Raw genomic sequence first — 24,385 nt, forward strand, 5'->3', positions numbered from 1 at the left:
GCCGGCTACCCTCAAGATTTGGGGGCAGTGGAGGCAACATAGGGGAGAAGTGGGGGGCTCGATGGAGGGGGAACCCGTTAAGGGGGAACCATCGGTTCGTCCCGGGGAACATAGATGGGGGGTTCCAGGGTTGGCACAGAGCGGGCATCAGACAGCTGAGGGACCTGTTCATTGATGGAAGGTTTGCGAGCCTGGGGGAGTTGGAGGAGAAATTTGGGCTCTCCCCGGGAAACATGTTCAGGTATCTGCAGGTAAAGGCGTTTGCTAGGCGGCAGGCGGAGGGATTCCCTTCGCTTCCCGCGAGGGGGGTGAGTGACAGGGTGCTTTTGGGGGTCTGGGTTGGGGAGGGGAAGGTATCTGATATAAGGTAATGCAGGAAGCAGAGGAGCCGTCAGTAGAGGAGCTGAAAGCTAAGTGGGAGGGGGAACTGGGGGAACGGATCGAAGATGGGACATGGGCTGATGCCCTGGAGAGGGTTAACTCTTCCTCCTCATGTGCGCGGCTTAGCCTCATCCAATTCAAGGTGCTGCACCGGGCCCACATGTCAGGGTCTAGGATGAGTAAGTTCTTTGGGGGCGAAGACAGGTGTGTCAGGTGTTTGGGGAGTCCAGCGAACCATGCCCATATGTTCTGGGCATGCCCGGCACTGGAGGAGTTCTGGAAGGGGGTGGCGAGGACGGTGTTGAGGGTAGTAGGATCCAGGGTCAATCCAGGCTGGGGACTCTCGATTCTTGGGGTTGGGGTGGAGCCGGGAGTGCAGGAGGCGAAAGAGGCCGGTGTGCTGGCCTTTGCGTCCCTCGTAGCCCGGCGAAGGATTTTGCTACAATGGAAGGATGCGAGGCCCCCAAGCGTGGAGACCTGGATCAACGACATGACGGGTTTTATTAAGCTAGAGAAGGTCAAATTCGCCCTGAGAGGATCGGTACAAGGGTTCTTTCGGCGGTGGCAACCTTTCCTCGACTTCCTGGCTCAACGATAGGGTACGGGGTCAGCAGCAGCAACCCGGGGGGAAGAGGGGGGGGGGGAAGAGGGGGGGGGGGAAGAGGAGGGGGGGGGAAAGAGGGGGGGGAAAGAGGGGGGGGGAAAGAGGGGGGGGGGAAAGAGGGGGGGGGGAAAGATGGGGGGGGGAAAGAGGGGGGGGAAGAGGGGGGGGAAAGAGGGGGGGGGGAAGAGGGGGGGGGGGAAGAGGGGGGGGGGGAAGAGGGGGGGGGGAAGAGGGGGGGGGGAAGAGGGGGGGGGGAAGAGGGGGGGGGAGAAGAGGGGGGGGGGAGAAGAGGGGGGGGGAGAAGAGGGGGGGGGAGAAGAGGGGGGGGAAAGAGGGGGGGAAGAGGGGGGGGGAAGAGGGGGGGAAGAGGGGGGGGGAAGAAGAGGGGGGGGAAAGAGGGGGGAGGGGGGGGGAGGGGGGGGAGAGCGGGGGAGCGGGGGGGAGGGGGAAGAGGAGGGGAGGGGGGGGAAGAGGAGGGGAGGGGGGGGGAAGAGGGGGGAGGGGGGAGGGGGGAAGAGGGGGGGAAAGAGGGGGGGAAAGAGGGGGGGGAGGAAGAGGGGGGAAAGAGGGGGGGAAAGAGGGGAGGAGAAAAGAGGGGGGAAGGGGGGGAAGGGGGGAAGAGGGTGGGAAAAAGAGGGGGGGACAAGAGGGGGGAAGAGAGAGGGGGGAGAAAAGAGGGGGGGATAAAAGAGGGGGGAGAAAAGAGGGGGGATAAAAGAGGGGGGAGAAATGAGGGGGGAAGAGGGGGGAGAAAAGAGGGGGGAAAGAGGGGGGAGGAAGGGGGGAGGAAGAGAGGGGGGCAAGAGGGCGGGAAAAAGAGGGGGGCAAGAGGGGGGAGAGGGGGAGGAAGGGGGGAAAGAGGGGGAGAAAAGAGGGGGAGAAAAGAGGGGAGGAAGAGGGGGGAGAAAAGAGGGAGGGAGAGGGGGGAGAAAAGAGGGAGGGAGAGGGGGGAGAAAAGAGGGGGGGAGAAAAGAGAGGGGAGAAGAGGAGAGGAGAAAAGAGGGGGGAAGAGGGGGAGGAAGAGGGGGAAGGGGGGGGGAGGAAGAGGGGGGGGAAAGGGGGGGGAAGGGGGGAAGAGGGGGGAGAAAGAGGTTGGGGAAAGAGGGGGGGAAGAGGGGGAAAGAGGGGGGGAAAGAGGGAGGGAAAAGAGAGGGGGGAAAGAGGGAAAAGAGAGGGGGGAAAGAGGGGGGGAAAGGGGGGTGGGACGATGACTATGTTTGTTTATTTAATTTTAATTTATTTTTAAGTTTTCTTGTTGTTTACTGGGTTTGGGGGGGTGTGATACAAGCGTTGATACGGTCTTGGGGGTGTTAGTTATTATGGGGTTATATTGTTGTTTTTCATTGTTTGTTGTTATATTTTCTGTAAAAAATTCCAATAAAAATTATCTTAAAAAAAAAAGAGATGCAGTCTTATGGACGGGATGACCCCTCATCTGCCTTACCAGATTGACAGAGAAGACCCAATGGCACTATTTGAAAAAGAGTAGAAACGTTCGTTCTCTAGTTCTCTTCATCAACATTTATCCCTCAACGGACAACAAACTAGATTGTCTTGTAATTTATTATATGCTAATTCACTGCCACTTTTCAGTAGGTTACAGGTGATTTTCTTTCCCAAAAAGGACTCAATTGGCTGTGAAATGCTTTGAGATATCCTGAGGTAATTAAAAGACATTGAATAAAGATTTTTCTTTCTAAATAATGCTGTTGGAGAGACTGGCCAAAATGTTGTGCAAGGCAGTTTCTGTATTCACTAGGCCCAAAGTGACAAAAACGTGAAATAATGTTTACACATTTAAATTAAAGCATTACATTTCAGTGTCTTTTTCTCATCCCTCTTTTCTAAAATGTTAGTACAGCCAGTCTACTAATGTTACAAAAGGCAACTATAAGTTAGAAAAAAAGGGCAAAGAAGCAAAGTTCACTGACTTGCAGTATGCTCAGTGACACAAACATTGAGTGGAAGGTCAAGTTGTTCAAACTCACATGATGGTGAAGTTGCTTTGAAAACGCAATCAAATGTTTACTAAATAAGATCAGGGACGGAATTCTCCGATCCCCAAGCTGCCTGTTTCTCGGCCGTGCGCCATTCACTGGTGGCGGGATTCTATTTTCCCGTCACTTGTAAATGGGATTGGCACTGAAACCACCGTAAAACCCACTGGTGGGGGTGCGCTGCCAGAAGAAAAAGTGAATCCCGACGACCAGAGAATTCCAACCCAGAGGTTTACGCTGCAAAATACTCCAACCCAATTTCCATGCACATGTGCCCAGTGACTTACACACTCAGATCAGTTGTTCAACAACAACCCACATTTATATCGCACCTTGATGTACTTAATTGTTCAAAGCTGCTTCACAGGAATGTTTATCAAACAGTTTTTGACACTGAGCCATAAAGCAATCTCCAGACAGGTAAACAGAAGCTTGATCAAAGAAGTAGGGATTAAGGAGCATCATGGAGGGAAAAGGTGACTTAAAAATGAGGGTGTTATGGAGAAGAAGAGGAACTCAAGCTTCAGCCTTGACAACTGAAGGCATGGTCGCTAATTATGGGTGAAAGGTTGGGGGAGTCCAGAATTCAGTTGTATAAAGGCAGTTGTGGGTTTCAAACCACATCCTTTTTCAAAAGGGGTGGTTCTACCATTCTAGATGGTGGAATTAAATTAAACTGCTTCATAGATCATAGAATTTACAATGCGAAAGGAGGCCATTCAGCCCATTGAGTCTGCACCGACCCTTGGAAAGAGCACCCTACTTAAGCCCCCATGCCTCCACCCTATCCTCTTTATCCCGTATCCCCACCTAACCTTTTTGGACACTAAGGGCAATTTAGCATGGCCAATCCACCTAACCTGCACATCTTTGGACTGTGGGAGGAAACTGGAGCACTCAGAGGAAACCCACGCAAACACGGGGAGAACGTGCAGACTCCATACCGACAGTGACCCAAGCCAGAAATCAAACCTGGGACCCTGGAGCTGTGAAGCCACTGTGCTAACCACTATGTTACCATATTTCAGGCTATGGTACAAATTGCAATAGGGGAAACTTGTCTAGGGATATGAAAGGCCCATGTTTGGTTTCAGACTGGTAATGCTAAACATGCTGTCACCAAGGACCTACCAGATCAAAGAATCAAATTACTCAACAAATGTAAAGTATAGTTGCTCGAGGCTGAGATTTGTCAGACATTTCAGAAATAATACATGTGCAAACACTACAGCTGAACAGTAATAATCAGGTGCGTGTCTAGCCCCACGTTATCTGAAAGCAACCTGGTGAAGCTACGAGAACCAGACAGGGCTACCTGCATCCCAAGCACCAAAGAACAACAGACAATAAGCAGCCTCACAATCACACTTTCCATCCTCACTACATCCACTCAGAAATGGAGAGCAATCAGGCAACTGAACAAGAGGAAACTCCACGAACATTGTAATCCACAACAATAGTGAGCTCAACACAAAGAGAGAAAACGCTGGAAAATCTCAGCAGGTCTGGCAGCATCTGTAAGGAGAGAACAAAACAATGTTTTGAGCCCAAATGACTCTTTGCCAAAGCCTTGACCCTTGGTCATCTGGACTCGAAACGTTAGCTCTTTTCTCTCCGTACAGATGCTGCCAGATCTACTGAAATTTTCCAGCATTTTCTCTTTTGGTTTCACATTCCAGTATCTGTGGTAATTTGCTTTTATTTTAATAGTGAGCTCAATGTGTGTGAGGGACATGGATCAAGGCTGAGCAATTTCAGGCATCTTGGGTCAACAAAGCACATAAGCGATCCCACTGGGGATGCTCCTGAACTTCCCACCATGACTAGACGTCAGCCTCCAGCTAATTCAGATTATTTCACTAGGAAGACTATGGATACAAATAACTTTCTAACTATAGTCCTGAAGACTCATGCATCAGAGGTAGTCACACCACAGGCCAAACAGCTTCAGGCAACTATACCAATCCAATCAGGCTTACATTATGTCCTATCCAGCAACAAATAGCACAAATCTAATCAAGTCAATTATGTTCCTATATCGTTGCTGAATCAATGTCTCAAAATTCCCATCACCACAAGGGCTTCAAAGAGCAATTTTAACTCACTCACACAATTAAAATGGAGATCAATAGTTCACAGTGCCCTCACAGTAAACCTCCTTTCCTCAAAACTGCTTTGGTTTACACATCTCTGTACAGCTTCAACATTGTCCAAGACAAAGTACAGAGACCCAGACCTCACCTATTCCTCTTCAGCTCTGACTTCCAAATATGAAGGGGCATGTTGCCACAGTAAAAGACTTTACATAAAGCGTAGACTGTTCTTGTAGGCCCCCAAAACCACCTTGCTCGTGATTCAGCCGACCAGTTGATGTCACTGCAGGAGTTGCGAAATGCGATTATATCTACATATTCATTTAGCTGAATATGCTGAAAATATATCATCTGATATAATGTTTTGGTTAATAAACCACTGCTGGGAGTAGCTAAATCCTACTGAAAACATGTGATAAAAGGAGGGAAAAAAATCTGGCCTTGCTCAAGTTCTGTAAATATTACTGAGAATTCACTCAATTTCCCTTACACAGCAACATCCTTTAATTTGGACCTAGACAGTAAACTAGCATTCAACTTTTAGGATAAGAAATCTGTTTGTATGCTATGTCTGGAAAACAGAAGAACAGGATTTCCACATGTGCAAATTGTAAAAGTTGAATTTCCCCGAAAGCATTCATTCGCTGTTGAATCTTTGATTTTGTACATTATGAGAGACTAAACTTCAATGATGTTTGTTGAAGGATCCTGTATAAATAAACACAAGTTATTTCTTTGCAATACACAGGGCAATTAATATACTGCAGGTCTACGATTATAAACTAACCTCAATCTAAAATGGCAGAGGGGGATTAGCTCATTAAGAAAGCTGCAGAATGGGAAGCACTGAAGGCAGTGGTCCGGGGGGGGGGGGGGGGGGGGGGGGGGGGGGGATTATTTTTAAGGCTCGTGCGGGTAGGCAAAGGAAGGAGAAGCATGACTGTCGAGTGAGCAAGATAGTGGAGGTGGACAGGACATATTCGAGGGTGCCCACCGTGGAGGGATTGACGAGGAGGAAAAGGTTGCTGGGGCAGTTTGACAGGTTGACAACGGGTTGGGCGGTAGGGCAACTGCTTAGGGCAAGAGGGGTGCAATACGAGTATGGGGAGAAGACAAGCCGCATGCTGGTGCACCAGCTGCGAAGGCAGGTAATGTCCAGGTAAATATTGCAGATAATGACTGGGGCTGGATATGTGGTGTTGCAGCCGGAGAAGATAAACGAGGTGTTTAGGTAATGCTACCAGGGACTATACGAGGCGGACTTGGGGAAGAGGAGGGGGACATGGGGCGGTTTCTGGACGAGCTGGAATTTCCCCAGGTGGAGGAAGCAAAGAGGCAGGCGTTGGAGGAGACCCTGGGACTGAGGGAGGTGCTGGATAGTATCAGGGGTATGAAATCGGGGGAGGCCCCAGGGTCAGATGCTTACCCGGCGGAATTTTATAAGGAATTTGCGATGGACCTGGCACCACATCTGTTGGGGGTGTTTAATGAAGCGCTGGAGAAGAGGGAGCTGCCGGCAGTAATCACTCTAATCCCAAAAAAGGGGAAGGACCCGGTGGAATGTGTGTCGTATAGGCCCATATCACGACTGAACACGGATGTGAAAGTATTGGCTAAGTTGCTGGCGAGGAGGATGGAGGATTGTGTTCCCAGGGTTGTTGCAGAAGATCAGACAGGCTTTGTGTCGGGCAGGCAGCTCGCAAGTAATAAAGACAGCTTTTGAATGTAGTGATGAATTCGACAGGGGCTGTGGTACCGGAGGTGATGGTGTCCAAGGACGCGGAGAAGGCATTTGATTGGGTGGAGTGGCGGTGCTTGTTCGCGGTTTTGGGAACGTTTGGGCCAGGATTTGTAGTATGGGTGTGGTTGCTGTATGTGGCACTAAAGGAGAGTGTCAGGATGAATAACATGAGCTTGCAGGGAAAGCTTTGTACAGCTTGTATAATTATTTCTGGGATGTATGTTTGCCAGGGTGTTTGTGTGTTGTAATGTCTGGATACTTGTTTGTAATAAAATACATTAAAAAAAGAATGCTGCAGAAGAGAATAGCTGAAAGTATTTACAGAACTTAAAAATTAGATGGTTAAGTGATTTTTTTTAACAAATGAAGGACAATGGATTTCTGGAATAACTAAGTTACAGTCGAGGTCAATAAAAAGGTTTGAGAGGCAATTAAACGTGTTCCTAAAAAGAGATATGGTAGCATGGCCCCTTTAAGTGGTGATCATTCGCGGGTCACGTGACCAACCTGGTGCCTATTGTTTGGAAGCGCGCGAACCTCGGCCAATGGTAAGAAAGTACACAGGTCCAGGGAGCAAGCAGACCCAGTGTGTGAACCCAGGAGTCAAGAGTAGAGTTGCTGTTCCTGTATATAGTTTTACCTCATTTGTGTTTGAATAAGTCACTGTGATTTAAGCAGCCTCCTCATTGCTATCTCACGCTATTGCAGAGGAAATTGAGGATATGATGAGGAAGCTCAAATGATGAACTGCAGTCTTTTCCCCATTCCCAAGAAAGATTATTCAGTCTGTTCTGCCATTCAATAAGATCATGGGGTTATCTAGAGTTCAACAACATTTACCCACTTTGATCCACACCCCTTGATAAAATCCTTTATTAAAAAGCTGTTCATTTCCATTTTGAAATTATTAATAGACCCAACAGCTACATCTTTTTTGGGGTAGGGCTGGGGTTGGTGGAATTACAGATTTCCACTATCTGCTGTGGATAAATGTGCTGCTTGATTTCACTTTTGACTGGTTATGTTCCCTTAGAACAGGGGTGGGCAAACTACAGCCCACCGCATGCGGCCCGCCAAAGGTCTTTATACGGCCCACCAAGATCAAGTCATAAAAAAAAAATGTTTTTTTAAAAACAAAAAAAAAATTTTTTTTTTAAATTTAAGGTTAATTGGGGGGGGCTGTTGGGTTACTGGTATAGGGTGGATACGTTGACTTGAGTAGGGTGATCATTGCTCGGCACAACATGTGTTTCATGTGAAGTTTCTACTTTAAAATATTAATTAATAAAAATTAATTGCTTTTTTTTCTTTAAACTGAGTTACTTTGTTTTTCAAATAAATGTGTTTCATGTAAAGTTCCTACTTTAAAATATTAATTAATAAAAATGTATTGCTTTTTTTTTCTTTAAAAACCTTTTATTTTGGCTATTTTAAATATTAATTATTTTACTTAATATACTATGCGGCCCTTTAAAATTGTGAATTTCTGAATGTGGCCCTTGCACGGAAAAGTTTGCCCACCCCTGCCTTAGAACATAGAACAGGGGTGGGAAAACTGCGGCCCGCCAAAGGTCTTTATGCGGCCCACCAAGTCATTAAAAACAAAATATTTTTTTTTTAAATTTTTTAATTAAAAAAAAATTTTTTTTTAAGGTTAATGGGGGGGGGGGGGCTGTTGGGTTACTTACTGGTATAGGGTGGATACGTTGACTTGAGTAGGGTGATCATTGCTCGGCACAACATCGAGGGCCGAAGGGCCTGTTCTGTGCTGTACTGTTCTATGTTCTATATGAGGCGCCCAGAATCATAACCGGGTGAAGTAATTATTTTACTTAATATACTATGCGGCCCTTTAAAATTGTGAATTTCTGAATGTGGCCCTTGCACGGAAAGATGCCCTCCATTTCCCCTCACTGGGGAGTCTCGAACATGGGGTCACTGTCTTATAATAAAGGGGCTGGTCATTTAGGACTGAGATTAGGGAAAAACAAATTTCACTCAAAATGTGTGTATCTTTGAAATTCTCTACCCGAGAAAGTGGTGTACGTTCAGTCATTGAGCATATTCAGGACAGAAGCTAACAGGTGTTGTGGTAACAAGGGAATTAAGGGATACCCGGATGGTGCAGGAAGGTGGATTTATGGTAGTCAGGCCAGGATCTTGTTGAATGGTGCAGCAGGCTGGTACAGGCAAATAGTCTCCTCCTGCTCCTGTTTCTTATAATTCTTGATATACATAATTGAATCCCTTTAACATTTTAAAGACCTCAAATAGATCACTGCTCGGTCTTCTAAATTCACATTGAATCCAATCTATCCAGACAATTTAAACCTTTTAAGCCCAGTATTATGCTTGTGAATTTGCACAGTACACCTTCTAAAATCATTACATCCTACTTGGATGTGTTGTCCAAAGCTGAATGCAGTGCTCCATGCGAGGTCTCGTCAAAGCTACTAACAATTGAAGCAGAAAATTAATTCCTTTTGAATTTCAATCCCCTTGAGCAATCACAATTAATAATGTCATGACAAACCACTTATATATACCACTATTGAACAGATTTTCATTTAACTGGGCAAAACATTCAAAATAATTGTAACTGTATTACTATTGACACTGCAGCTATCCTGCAACCACAATGTTGTCAATGACTATTGGCCATTCCCAGCCTAAATAAACTTGTATAATAGTTAGTGTAACTAAAGGTGTCCGCAATTTTAGAAAATCTCCTTCCCACCAGCTGACCCTTCATTACATCTTCCATTAGTTCCGTAACAACAGTCTGTCAGTCTATTTATGTCCTTCTCCCAGCTTTATAACTAAATAGTACTGCCTACATTTTAATGAGGCTATAAATCATGTATATTATGTGAAACTAAAATGGAAATAGAGTAATAAATCTGCAACTTAATTGAGGTGTACATGAATTCAAGGCAAGTAGGTGCAGTCAAGGTACAGATCAGTCATGATCTCAATGAACAGCCCAACAGGTTCAAGGGGCTGAGTGGTCGACTGCTGTTCCCATGTAAACTATAAGGGAAAACCCATCTTGTTTAAGGAAGTTGTGGAGACACAAAAAAATTATAATTTCATAAGCATAATTCTAACTATTTCATCGGCATGTATTGGTTAGGACAAACATTACTTATTGGAACCACACTAGCACTAATGATCACAGGAGGCTAACCCACTCTGCAGGGACATTGACAAGAGGTCCTATCTGCCCATTCAAATAGTTTTGAGCTATCCCCAGTCATTTATGTAATTGCTGTTTGTGTGATCTTACCGTGCACAAAATTGCTGGCCCCGTTTACTACACTACAGCTGACTGCCCTTCAAAAGTACTTCACTAGTTATGAGGAGCTTGGGGATACCTTGGGGCGGTGAAAGGCGCTTTTTTAACCAGATGTCGCTGTTATTTTGTTCCTGTTCGAATTTGTTTGAGCTCTCTTCCTGGATGGGTGAGCCGGCTTTCCCTGGGCCAGTAGAGGGAGAGTGAATAGCGGACACTTACCGAGACAGGCTCTGCTGACCAGGACACAGGCTGTCAGTGCTCCGGCTGATGCCCCGTAGATGTTCTTGGCGTTGTGCACCAGGTGAGGAGCGTGCTCACACAGGCAGCTGGCCACCCCGATGTGGTAAATGCCCAAAAACCCGCAGCCGGCGAACGAGATGCTCCAGGAGGTCGAGTCGTCAAGCGGCAGCATCTCCCCCCTCGACAACAACTGGCAACAGTGTACAAAACCCCTGGGACAGGTCGGACTGGTGGAGGCTCCTCTCAGCCAGCGCTGCTTCCCCCGCCACTACTCATATCTTCCAGCAGCTCTGCTCGCTTTGCCCCTTGCTTCGCTCCTGCCTGCTTCCCCAAACACTCTCTCTTGTTTTCCTCTACTCGCCCTCCACCCAATCGGCCCCACGTCACACCCTGATTGACAGCCACCTCCCACCCTCTCTCTCCTCTGCCAATCGCTTCACTGCCCTGGCCGCTCCTCCCTCCCTCCCACACGCACAGGGATTCTGTCCGTCAACAACAATTTATATTTGCACATCATCTTTTACGTAATGAAACGTCAGGGGTCCCTTCACATCAACGTTCTAAAGCAAAATCAGATATCGAGCTACCTCAGCATTGTTCTGTCATGTAATTTGGAATAACACAAGCTGCCACTTGATGCAGTTTTGAGTAAAAGATGCTCCAGACTTTGAAGTGAGTTCAATGTGTTTTATTGAACTATTAGTACGGTTCTCAATGAGTTCCACTCTCTGCTAATCTACATGTAGTAACTCAGTCTAACTGAACCAGCCTTGCTCTAAGCCACATGCTGGGGTGTGATGCTGAGGATACACCCTGTCTCACTCTGTAGATGTTGAAAGTTCCGGTAGGGTACCCGCAAGGCACGCAAGAATTCTGCTAGTGATTCCCCAGGGCATTGTTGTCTCGTGGCAAGAAGGTGCCTAGCATACACCTCGTTTACAGACTTTACATATTGTCCCTTCAACAGCATTATCGCCTCCATATGCGAGGGGGCGTGCCTGATGAGAAGAAAGACTTGCGGGCTCACCCGTGCGTGGAGGATCTGCTTCTTTTGGAGGTCGGTGAAGTCTTCGGTGAAGGATCCGAGCTACGCTTTGAAGCAGCTTAGCCAGTGCTCGAATGTTGCAGTGGCATCAGCTGCCTGTGGGTCCAGCTCCAGGCGATCAGGCTTGAGAGATGAATTAATTTTAGAAGTTTAGTTTATTATTTTGATATGCCATCAATGAACACACGACAAGTAGTGAACGTAACTGAGGCTTTAATAAAGTAAACAAAAAGCCTCCTGGCCTCAGATCCCGAACAGGATCAGAGGCGGAGACCAGCCACCTTTATACCGGGCCCGAGGGGAGGCGGAGCCATCGGGCAGTGGTCCACCACACCACATACAACACAGTGGCCATTCACTACAACACACATATTATACACTACAGTGGTTTGCCACATCTGTAAGAAACTACAGAGAGTCATGAACACAGCCCAGTCCATCACGCAAACTCATCTCCCATCCATTGACTGTCTACACCTCCCCCTGCCTTGGGAAAGCGGGCTGCATAATCAAAGACACCTCCCACCCGGGCTATTTTCTTTTTTAACATCTTCCATCAAGCAGAAGATACAAAAGTCTGAGAACACGCACTAACAGATTCAAAAACAGCTTCTTCCCCATTGTTACTAGACTCCTAAATGACCCTCTTATGGACTGACCTGATCTCTCCATGCAGCTTCTCTACTGTGTAGCACCACACTCCATGTGCTTCACCCAATGTCTGTGTTTATGTATTTACATTGTGTATTTATCGTATGTTATCATATTAGGGGCTGGTTTAGCACAGTGGGCTAAACAGCTGGCTTGTAATGCAGAACAATGCCAGCAGCGCGGATTCAATTCCATTACCAGCCTCCCCGAACAGGCGCCGGTATGTGGCGACTCGGGGCTTTTCATGATGTTGTGATGCACCTTGGGATGTATTTCTGATTAGGCTCCTCACCCCCGTAATCAGAAAGCTGTGTTGGAGAATAATCTGTGCCCACGCTATTAACCTACATTTTTGCTTCCACCAGACCAGACAAAAAAGCATGTTTTATTTTTGTCCATTTTTTTTAATGCTTTCCATTTAACTTAAATATCCCTCCTTATCCTGCATTGTCATTTATTTAATTGATTCGATTTGTTTATTGTCACGTGTACCGAGGTACAGCGAAAAGTATTTTTCCGCAAGCAGCATTTAGTACATGAAGAGAAAAGAAAATACATAATAGGGCAACACAAGGTACACAATGTTAACACATAGACACCGGCATCGGGTGAAGCATACAGGGGTGTAGTATTAATCAGGTCAGTCGATAGGAGGGTCGTTTAGGAGTCTGGTAACAGCAGGGGAGAAGCTGTTTTTGAATCTGTGCGTGTTCTCAGACTTTTGTGTCTCCTGCCCGATGGACGAAGTTGGAAGAGTGAAGAGCAAGGAGTCTTTGATTATGCTGCCCACTTTCTCAAGGCAATGGGAGGTGTAGATAGAGTCAATGGATGGGAGATGGGTTTGTGTGATGGACTGTGCTGTGTTCATCACTCTCTGAAGTTTCTTGCGGTCGAGCAGTTGCCATACCAGGCTGTGATGCAGCCAGATAGGATGCTTTCTATGGTGCACCTGTAAACGTTGGTAAGAGACAGTGTGGACATGCTGAATTTCCTTAGTTGGTTTAGCACAGGGCTAAATAGCTGGCTTTTAAAGCAGATCAAGGCAGGCCAGCAGCATGGTTCAACTGCCATACCAGCCTCCCCGAACAGGCGCCGGAATGTGGCGACTAGGGGCTTTTCACAGTAACTTCATTTGAAGCCTACTTGTGACAATAAGTGATTTTCATTTCATTTCATTCTTGGTGGTAGCGTTGACGTGGGTGGACCAGGACAGAATTTTGGTGATGTGCACACCTAGGAATTTGAAGCTGTCAACCATCTCCACCTCGGCCTCGTTGATGCAGACAGGGGTATGTACAGTACTGTGCTTCCTGAAGTCAACAACCAGCTCTTTAGTTTTGCTGGTATTAAGGGTAGATTGTTGTCATTACACTACTCCACTAGGTTCTCTATCTCCCTCCTGTATTCTGAATCGTCGTTGTTCGAGATCCGACACACTATGGTCGTGTCGTCAGCAAACTTGTAGATGGAGTTGGAACCAAATTTTACCAAGCAGTCGTATGTGTACAGGGAGTATAGTAGGGGGCTAAGTATGCAGCCTTGCGGAGCCCCGGTATTGAGTACAATTGTGGGGGAGGTGTTGTTTATTCTTACTGATTGTGGTCTGTGGGTCAGAAAGTTGAGGATCCAGTTACAGAGTGAGGAGCCAAGTCCTTGGTTTCGGAGATTTGATATGAGCTTGGCTGGGATTATGGTGTTGAAGGTGGAGCTGTAGTCAATAAATAGGAGTCTGATGTAGGAGTCCTTGCTGTCGAGTTACTCCAGGGATGAGTGTAGGGCCAGGGATTTGGCGTCTGCTGTGGACAGGTTGCGGTGGTATGCGAAATGCAGTGAATCTAGGCATCCTGGGAGTATGGAGTTGATGTGCTTCATGACCATCTTTCGAAGCACTTCATTACGATCGATGTCAGGGCCACCGGATGGTAGTCATTGAGGCACGTTGCCTGGTTATTCTTTGGCACCGGTATAATGGTGGTCTTCTTGAAGCAGGTGCAGACCTCGGAGCGGAGTAGGGACTGGTTAAAGATTTCAGCGAATACATCTGCCAGCTGGTCTGCACAGGCTCTGAGTGCACAACCAGGGACCCTATCCGGACCCATCGCCTTCTGAGGGTTCACTTTCAGAAAGGCGGATCTGACTTCGTAAGCTGTGACTGTGGGTATTAGTGTGACCGGGCTGCTGGGGCACTTGACAGCGGATTGATGGTTTAATGCTCGGACTGAGCATAGAATCCTTTGAGTTCATCAGGGAGGGGTACGTTGCTGCCGGACAGCGCCGGCCCTAGGGTTGCTGGCGCCCCGGGCAAGCTGAACTTCAGCGCCCTTCGGGGGGGGGCGGAGCCGAGGGGGGGGGGCGGAGCCGGGGGGGGGGGGGGGGGGGGGGCGGGGGGAGGGGGGGGGGGGGGGGGGGGGGAGGGGGGGGGGGGTCGGGACAAGGCGGCGGGGGGCGGCGGGTCGGGCCGAGGCGGCGGCGGGGGGGGGGGGGGGGGGCGGGTTGGGCCGAGGCGGCAGGGGGGGCGGGGCGGGCCGAGGCGGCGGGGGGGGGCGGGTCGGGCCGAGGCGGCGGGTCGGGCCGTGGCGGCGGGCGGGGCCAAGGGGCGGGCGGGGCCGAGGGGCGGGCGGGGCCACCCTGGGGGAGGGCGGCCACCGCGCATGCGCTGGTTGGCACCGGCCCAACTGCGCATGCGCGGGACCCGAGTCTTTGGCGCCCCCTAGCACATGGCGCCCCGGGCGACTGCCCGAGTTGCCGGTACCTTGGGCCGGCCCTGCTGCCGGAGATACCGCTTGGCTTCACTTTGTAGCCCAATATGTTGTTTAGGCCTTGTCACAACCGACGAGAGTCTATAACACTAGTCTGTGACCCAAGCTTGGTCTGATATTGTCTCTTGGCATCCCGGATGGCTTTGCGGAGGTCGTACCTGGATATCTTTTTTTTTAATAAACATTTTATTGAGGTATTTTTGGTTTTACAGCAATGACAAAATAAACAATATACATAAGTCTATAAACATAGTGCAAAAAGCCTGCTTCCTCCCTTACAGGTCCCATCTTTATTAACCCCCTCCTCTAAACTAAACTAACCCCCCCCCCCCACTTCTTCTGATGATTAATTTTCTGCAGAGAAGTTGACGAACAGTTGCCACCGCCGGGCGAACCCTAACAGTGACCCTCTCAAGGCGAACTTGATTTTCTCCAAACAGAGAAAGCCAGCCATGTCCGATAGCCAGGTCTCCGACTTCAGGGGCTTTGAGTCCCTCCAAGCTAATAATATCCGTCTCCGGGCTACCAGGGAAGCAAAGGTCAGAGCATCTGCCTCTTTCTCCTCCTGGATTCCCGGATCTTCCGGCACTCCGAAAATCGTTACCTCCGGACTCGGTGCCTCTCTTGTTTTTAACACTGTGAACGTGATGTCTGCAAGCTCCTGCCAGAATCCCCTGAGCTTTGGGCATGTCCAGAACATGTGGACATGGTTCGCTGGCCCCCCGCAGACCTTGCACACCTGTCTTCTACCCCAAGAACCTGCTCATCTGGGCCACTGTCATGTGAGCCCGGTGAACGACCTTGAACTGTATCAGGCTGAGCCTGGCGCACGATGTGGACGCATTGACTCTACTCAACGCATCCTCCCAGAGACCATCCTCTATCTCTTCTCCTAACTCCTCTTCCCACTTGCGCTTCAGCTCCTCAGTCTGCATGTCCTCTGACTACATGAGCTCCTTATAGATGTCGGAGACCTTCTCTTCCCCCACCCACACTCTGGAAACTACCCCATCCTGAATTTTCCTTGGTGGTAGGAGTGGGAAGGTTGAGACCTGTCTACGCAGGATGTCCCGCACCTACAGGTACCTAAATTCGTTTCTCCTTGCCAATCCAAATTTCTCCTCCAGCTCTCTCAAGCTAGGAAAGCTCCCCTCTATAAACATATCCCCCATCCTCTCAAACCCTGCCATCTCCGAAACCCCCCGTCCATCCTTCCTGGGGCAAACCGGTGGTTATTGCAGATTGGAGACCAGACTGATGCTCCGTCCGCTCCCACATGCTTCCTCCATTGCCCCCAGTCTCTCACAACTGCCACCGCCACGGGGCTGGTGGAGTACCGTGCCGGCGGGAACCGCAGAGGCGCCGTTATCAGCGCCCCCAAGTTTGTGCCCTTGCATGAGGCCGCCTCCATACGCTCCCATGCCGACCGTCCCCCACCACCCACTTCCTCATCATGGCTATAACTATATTCGCCGCTCAATAATAATTACTGAAGTTTGGCAGTGCCTGCCCGACCTCTCCCCGGCTCCTTTTCAATCACCCCCCTTTTTACTCACAAGGTCTTGCCTGCCCATACAAAGCCCGTGATACCTTTGTTAACCTGCTTAAAAAAGTTCCGTGGAATAAAGATGGGGAGACACTGGAACACAAACAGGAATCCCGGAAGGACCATCACCTTCACGTACCTGGATATCTTGTATAGGTCAGGGTCGCTTGACTTGAACGCCTCAGATCTGTTGTTCAATAGGGAGTCAATCTCCCGATTAAGCCATGGTTTCCGGTTGGGGAATGTACGTACTGCTTTCTTTGGCACACAGTCATAGAACATAGAACATAGAACAGTACAGCACAGAACAGGCCCTTCGGCCCTCAATGTTGTGCCGAGCCATGATCACCCTACTCAAACCTACATATCCACCCTATACCCGTAACCCAACAACCCCCCCCCCCCTTAACCTTACTTTTATTAGGACACTACGGGCAATTTAGCATGGCCAATCCACCTAACCCGCACATCTTTGGACTGTGGGAGGAAACCGGAGCACCCGGAGGAAACCCACGCACACAGGGGGAGGACGTGCAGACTCCACACATTTGCTGATGAAGTCTGTGACAGTGGTGGCATACTCATTTAGGTTGGTCGCTGAATTCTTAAATATGGACTAGTCCACTGTCTGTTGGAGCTCTTCTGTTTCCTCGGACCAGCACTGCCTATATCATCTCTGCCCTTTACATTCTTCATCCCCAACTAAGCATTTTACAGGTCAATCTATACTTTTTGTAGTTGAGTTAGTGTTCTCTCCCCATTCTATTCCTGTATATAAATATTGCTGATCTGTTATTGCCTGACCCCAGTGTTTCCAGACATTTGGTCTTTTAATGATTTTCGGTATCTGTTGTATTTCTTTCACACAATGTTATTGTGTGCTGGGGGAATGGTCTGGAAAAAGCCAACTCTTATTGCCCTTTGAAGGTGAGCCTGACTTTCACTCTAACCACTTCCAAACCTCACATAGTATACTGTTCTCGAGCTCAGCAGGAGACAATGGCACAATGCCACTGTCACTGAATTAACAGCCAATGAAGTATTTTTGAAGTTTAGTCACTGTTGTCATGTAGAAAACATGGCAGCCAACTTAGGTTCTACAAACAGCAAATTGATAATAACCTGAAAATATTGATAATTAAGTGTAGCAATGGAATTGTACCACCAGGAGTGACCATCAATAGCGGTGTTTCCCGATCATTTTTTCCAGGGACCCACTTTCACCAACCGGCCAACCTTTGTGACCCATGCCAGCCAACCTTCGGAATCCATGCTGGCCGGCATGGGTTCAATTTAAAAGCCTTTTGCAGCCGGCAATCTTAAAAGCTGGTCACAGCCATTGGGTGCTTCTCCCACGATCGGGAACGCTGCGACCCATCGTTCCGCAACTCTCTTGATACCTGTCCATGACCTGGGCCCACAGTTTGAAAAACCCTGATCTATAGGAAAGGTGAGAGGAAAAACTACACACTAATCCAGTGAAAAAGGCAAAACAAAATGCTAGCCTGGTTTTACTATTGCATTGACATGTCAATTTCGGAGATTATTTGATAGCAGTTACCAAACTCACCTTTGTAACACATTGTGACATTCATTACTAATGATGCTTTTTATCTGAATTAAATAGATTCAATGTGTAAAGATATTACTGAAAAACTCATATGAACACATGCAGATTGGAGTATCATGCTGCATTGCAACTTGTTAATGTTGACACATGACTAGCCCATTCGGTGAGCCACCATAACTCAGCAAGGAATTAACATAGAACATACAATGCAGAAGGAGGCCATTCGGCCCATTGAGTCAGCACCGACCCACTTAAGCCCTCACTTCCACCCTATCCCTGTAACCCAATAACCCCTCCTAACCTTTTTGGTCACTGAGGGCACTTTATCATGGCCAACCCACCTAACATGTACAGGAGATGGTAGAAAAATATGCATTCGTCCAAAATACTTAATCCAGTTACAAACCAGGGACAGGTGTGATAAATTTCTAAATCAAGTATGTTTGTTTAATCTGGACTATATTCCTGCCAATTAAGTCCTGCACCATCTAGCGACCTGTATGTGCATGGCAGCTCTTTAATAAAGCTGGTAAAAATCAGTAGGGCAACACTAATGGGATAAATTGAAGAGGTCAAGAACATTAAATTGGTAGTCAACTTTCCTCGGCTCTCTGCAGATCCAGTAAGTGGCATTGAGATTTGTCCATTCAAAAATTGAACTTTTCTTCAAATTTGTGATATGGAATCTTTTATGTCCACTTGAGGGGGTAGACAGGGCCTCAGTTTAACAGTCCATCCAAAAAACAAACGTCTCTCAGTACTGCACCAGAATCTCAGCCTAGATATTTGTGTTGAACCTTTGAGTGTGACCTGGACCCATGACATCAGAACTGAAGAGGTGAAAGTGCTAGCCGCTGAGTGGTGGCTAGCACACCATGCTGAATGGACCAACCAGGGAGAAAATGGAGCTTGACTTCACATCCAAAATCCCACATTTAATGTTAGCTTGTTGCAAGCACAGCAGTTATTCCCTTATGTGCCTAGACATAGCGTATTATCATAAAGGCTTGCCGCCATCAACTGGTGAAAGAGCCATAACAAGTTTGACTTTTTCCTCCCACAACCTTGGAGCTTTTTAGTTGTATGATCCATAACTTTGGCCTGATTATATTTTATTGGGTTGCATATACAAAGCAAAATGTATCAATGTTTCAAGGCCACATCATAAGACTCAAATATATTCAGGGCCAAGTTCAAGCAATCTGAAACTCACAAAAAAGCTGACATGAGTCACATACAGCCTACACAAAAAAGGAGTGCATGAAATTCAGTACAACCAGGATTCAAAGGCAGAGCAAAGGGACTTCCAGAAGACACCAGATAGTTGATCAAGAATGCTAATCCTCCCCTTCATTACTCTAGGGGCCAATTGGCAGCACAGTGGCACAGTGCTAAGCACTACTGCCTCGGTGCCAGGGGCATGGGTTAAATTCCAACCTTGGGTGACTGCCTGTGTGGAGTTTGCACTTTCTCCCCTCTCTGCGTGGGTTTCCTCCGGGTTCCTCCCACGGTCCAAAGATATGGAGGTTAGGTAGATTGGCTGTGCCAAGTTCCCCCTTACTGTCCAAGAGGTTAGTTGGGGTTACGGGTATAGGAAGGGGGCCTAGATGGGGTGCTCTTTCGGAGGGTCAGTGCAGACTTGATAGTCTAAATGGCTTCCTTCTGCACTGTAGGGATTCTATGAGTTGCCAAGGCCCATCTTCTACTCTGGCTCAGTCAACAGAATAAATCTGGAGCCTATTGGTTGCATGCCCCTCAAAAGGAATATTTTCCCCAATGAACTGTTGAGAATTATGAGAGTTTGGAATAGAAACAGACTTGTCATTATCAAATATCTGACCCTATTCTTGCACATCCACTTTACTGCATACATAGGCCACTTGGTCCAACTGGGCTACACCAGTGTTCATACTCCACACAAGTCTCCTCCAACTTGACTTCATCTGTACCCATTTTTATTTAGAAGCCAGCTGGTATGTTCCTGTACGGTTATCGCTGAGGATTCTGGATGATAGTGAGACCGCTCATGGATCCTCCCTCCCCAAACCCAAGCACTTGGTCAGTGATATGCAGGATATTCAAGAAAACAGTCCAACTGTACAAAATAAATGCACAATCCTTTCACGACCTTCAGTCTCCTGACAAGACGAACATTGTTTTGGAGATATACATCTTGCCTGCATAAAGTCCTCCATCACTATCATGAAATGTACTCCTCTCCTTCCATTTAGCTCAATTCGATGCTGTTATTCTGCATTGTTCAATCTTGCTCAGATCTTTTAAGAGACACCCTGCTCACCCTATTCTGTGATCATACAAGTGCACATTTCACACGACTCCATATTTTAGACACATAGTCACAGAGGTCTATAGCACAGAAAAGGCCCTTTGGCCCATCTTATCTGTGCCAGTCAAAAGCAACCACCTAACTATTCTAATCCCATTTTCCAGCACTTGGCCAATAGCCTTATATTCCTTGGCGTCACAAGTGCACATCTAAATACTTCTTAAATGTTATGGGGGACTCTGCCTCCACTAGCCTTTCATGCAGAGTTCCAGACTCCAACCACCCACTGGGTGAAAATGTTTTTCCTCATATCCCCTCCAAACCTCCTGCCTTAAATATTTGCCCCCCCAGGTCATTGATCCCTCCATCAAAAGGAAACGTTTCTTCCTGTCTACTTTATCTATGCCCCATATAATTTTATACATCAACATAAGGTACCCCCCCCCCCCCCCCCCCCCCCCCCCCCCCCCCACTCAGTCTCCTCTGCTTCAAGGAAAACCCCAGTCTATCCAATCCCTCTTCATAACTAAAATTGTCTGGCCTAGGGAATATCCTGGTAAATCTTCCTTTTCCAGCTTTCCAATCCTATTGCATCCCTATAATGTGGATTTCAGAACTGAAAATAATACTCTAGCGGTGGCCAAACCAACATTTTATACAGTTAGAGCATAACCTCCCTGCTCTTATACTCTGTGCCTCGGCTAATAAAGGCAAGTAGCACAGTGGTTGGCACTGTTGGTTCACGGCGCCAGGGACCCGGGTTCAATTCCCGGCTTGAGTCACTGTCCGCATATTCTCGCCGCGCCTGTGTGGGTTTCCTTGAGGTGCTCCGGTTTTCTCCTACAAATCCCAAAAGGCATGCTGGTTAGGTGAATTGGACATTTTGAATTCTCCCTCAGTGTACCCGAACAGGCGATGGAGTATGGTGACTAGGGGATTTTCACAGTAATTTCACTGCAGTGTTAATGTAAGTCTACCTGTGACAATAATAAAGATTATTATTATTAAAGTATACCATACACCTTCTTAACCACTTTGTCCATCTGCCCTGCTACTTTACAGGACCGGTGTATGTGCACACCAAGATCGCTTTGATCCTTGGTGGTTCCCAGGATCCTGCCATTCATCATGTATTCCATTGTGTTGTTTGTCCTGTCCAAGTCTCACCTCACATTTATCTGGATTGAATTCATTGGCGACTGATCAGTCCACTTGACCAACCAGTCTGTGTCCTCCTGTAATCGAAGGATATCCTCCTCACCATCTACTAGCCCCACCAACATTCGTATCATCCTCCTGCATTCAAGTGAAAATCATTTATATAAACCACAAACACCAAGGGCCTCATCACTGATCCCTGTTGACCCTGCTGGACATGGACGTCTAGTCAGAGAAACACCACTCAACCATAAGAACTAGGAGCAGAAGTAGGCCATCTGGCCCTTCGAGCCTGCTCCGCCATTCAATTAGATCATGGCTGATCTTTTGTGGACTCAGCTCCACTTTCCGGCCCGAACACCATAACCCTTAATCCCTTTATTCTTCAAAAAACTATCTATCTTTACCTTAAAAACATGTAATGAAGGAGCCTCAACTGTCTCACTGGGCAAGGAATTCCATAGATTCACAACCCTTTGGGTGAAGAAGTTCCTCCTAAACTCAGTCCTAAATCTACTTCCCCTTATTTTGAGGCTATGTCCCCTAGTTCTGCTGTCACCCGCCAGTGGAAACAACCTGCCCGCATCTATCCCATCTATTCCCTTCATAATTTTAAATGTTTCTATAAGATCCCCCCTCATCCTTCTAAATTCCAACGAGTACAGTCCCAGTCTACTCAACCTCTCCTCATAATCCAACCCCTTCAGCTCTGGGATTAACCTAGTGAATCTCCTCTGCACACCCTCCAGCGCCAGTACGTCCTTTCTCAAGTAAGGAGACCAAAACTGAACACAATACTCCAGGTGTGGCCGCACTAACACCTTATACAATTGCAACATAACCTCCCTAGTCTTAAACTCCATCCCTCTAGCAATGAAGGACAAAATTCCATTTGCCTTCTTAATCACCTGTTGCACTTGTAAACCAACCTTCTGTGACTCATGCACTAGCACACCCAAGTCTCTCTGAACAGCGGCATGCTTTAATATTTTATCGTTTAAATAATAATCCCGTTTGCTGTTATTCCTACCAAAATGGATAACCTCACATTTGTCAACATTGTATTCCATCTGCCAGACCATCACCCTCTGCTTCCTGTCACACAGCCAATTCTGGATCCAGTTTACCAAATTTCATTGCTCTTACCTTCACTATCAATCTACCATGTGGGGACCTTATCAAAAGCCTTGCCGAAATCCATGTAGACTATATCAAAACCTCATCTATACACCTTTGAAAAATTCAGTCAAATTGGTCAAATATGACCCCCCACTTAACAAATCATGCAGACTTATTATTAATCCCTGCCCTTTGGAATGCAGATTCTTTCTCAGAATTGCATCCAAGTTTCCCCACCACTGATGTTAGACTGACTAGCCTGTGGTTTCCTAGTTTATCCCTGCCTCCCTTCTTGAATAATGAAAGCACATTGGCTATCCTCCAGCCCTCAGGCACATCTCCTGTGGCCACAGAAATTGAAAATTATTGCCAGCACTTTGCTCTTTCCTCACTCAACAGCCTGGGATACATTTCATCTAGCCCTGGAGATTTGTCTACTTCAGAACCGGGCAGCACGGTAGCCTTGTGGATAGCACAATCGCTTCACAGCTCCAGGGTCCCAGGTTCGATTCCGGCTTGGGTCACTGTCTGTGCGGAGTCTGCACATCCTCCCCGTGTGTGCGTGGGTTTCCTCCGGGTGCTCTGGTTTCCTCCCACAGTCCAAAGATGTGCAGGTTAGGTGGATTGGCCATGATAAATTGCCCTTAGTATTGGGTGGGGTTACTGAGTTATGGGGATAGGGTGGAGTTGCTGACCTTGGGTAGGGTGCTCCTTCCAGGAGCCGGTGCAGACTCGATGGGCCGAATGGCCTCCTTCTGCACTGTAAATTCTATGTAAACCTATGATAATTTTAAAAATCTTCTCCCTGATTTATATACCCACATCATCACCTTCAGTAGTGAACACCGGCACAGAATAGTCATTCCCCTACCCATGTCCTCTGGTTCCACACACAAATTACCACTTTGGTCTTTGATGGGCTGTACTCTTTCCCTAGTTATCTGTTTACTGTTAATGTACTTGGAGAACTTGCACCCTACTCAAGCCCATGCCTCCACTATCCCTGTAACCCCACCCAATCTTTTTGGACACTAAAGGGCAATTTAGCATTGCCAATCCACTTAACCTATATGGCTTTAGACTGTGGGAGGAAGCCAGAGCATCCAGAGGAAACCCACAGACAGAGAATGTGGAAACTCAGCAGTAACCCAGGCCAAAAATCGAACATGGGACCCAGGTATCTGAAGCAACTGTGCTGCCCAGGATTTGTTGGTCCCACCATTTTTCTTTATTGGAACATATTGGCCCTGTACTCTCCCAATTTCATTCTTGAATGCGTCCCACTGTTTTGTCAGATATATCTAAAAATATCTGCTCCCAGTCTACTCTGGCCAAATCATATCTGATCCGAGAGACAGCTGATGCATTGGTTTCAATTTTCCTAAACTCCCTAGCTTTCAGAGATGGCCCTATTAGATTTGAAGTTGCAAATATAAATAAATTATTCAAAACAGGAGTGAAACAGAAAACTACAGGCCATAGAACATAGAACAGTACAGCACAGAACAGGCCCTTCGGCCCTCAATGTTGCGCCGAGCCATGATCACCCTACTCAAACCCACGTATCCACCCTATACCCGTAACCCAACAACCCCCCCCCCCTTAACCTTACTTTTATTAGGACACTATGGGCAATTTAGCATGGCCAATCCACCTAACCCGCACATCTTTGGACTGTGGGAGGAAACCGGAGCACCCGGAGGAAACCCACGCACACAGGGGGAGGACGTGCAGACTCCACACAGGCAGTGACCCAGCCGGGAATCGAACCTGGGACCCTGGAGCTGTGAAGCATTTATGCTAACCACCATGCTACCCTGCTGCCCCTAGCCAGTTAGCTTAACATTCATTGTAGGGAAAATGTGAGAAGCTATTATTAAATAAGTTATAGCAGTGCAC

The 24,385-nt window shown here is 47.5% G+C and overlaps 1 protein-coding gene across 2 annotated transcripts in view; it reads right to left on the reverse strand.

Moving 5' to 3' along the window:
• Positions 1-10,749, reverse strand: part of pnpla2 (patatin-like phospholipase domain containing 2) — a 98,125-nt gene extending 87,376 nt beyond the window's left edge. Inside the window, exon 1 of one of the 2 annotated variants that reach the window (XM_038807480.1) lies at positions 10,331-10,749. In XM_038807480.1, the coding sequence (XP_038663408.1) occupies positions 10,331-10,523 (193 nt within the window). In that variant the 5' untranslated portion in view covers positions 10,524-10,749. The remainder of the gene's footprint in view (positions 1-10,330) is intronic. The other variant, XM_038807479.1, reaches the window with a different exon arrangement.
• Positions 10,750-24,385: the final 13,636 nt, after the last annotated feature.

The sequence above is a fragment of the Scyliorhinus canicula genome, chromosome 9 (genome assembly GCF_902713615.1).
Source record: "Scyliorhinus canicula chromosome 9, sScyCan1.1, whole genome shotgun sequence".
NCBI classification, from domain to species: domain Eukaryota; kingdom Metazoa; phylum Chordata; class Chondrichthyes; order Carcharhiniformes; family Scyliorhinidae; genus Scyliorhinus; species Scyliorhinus canicula.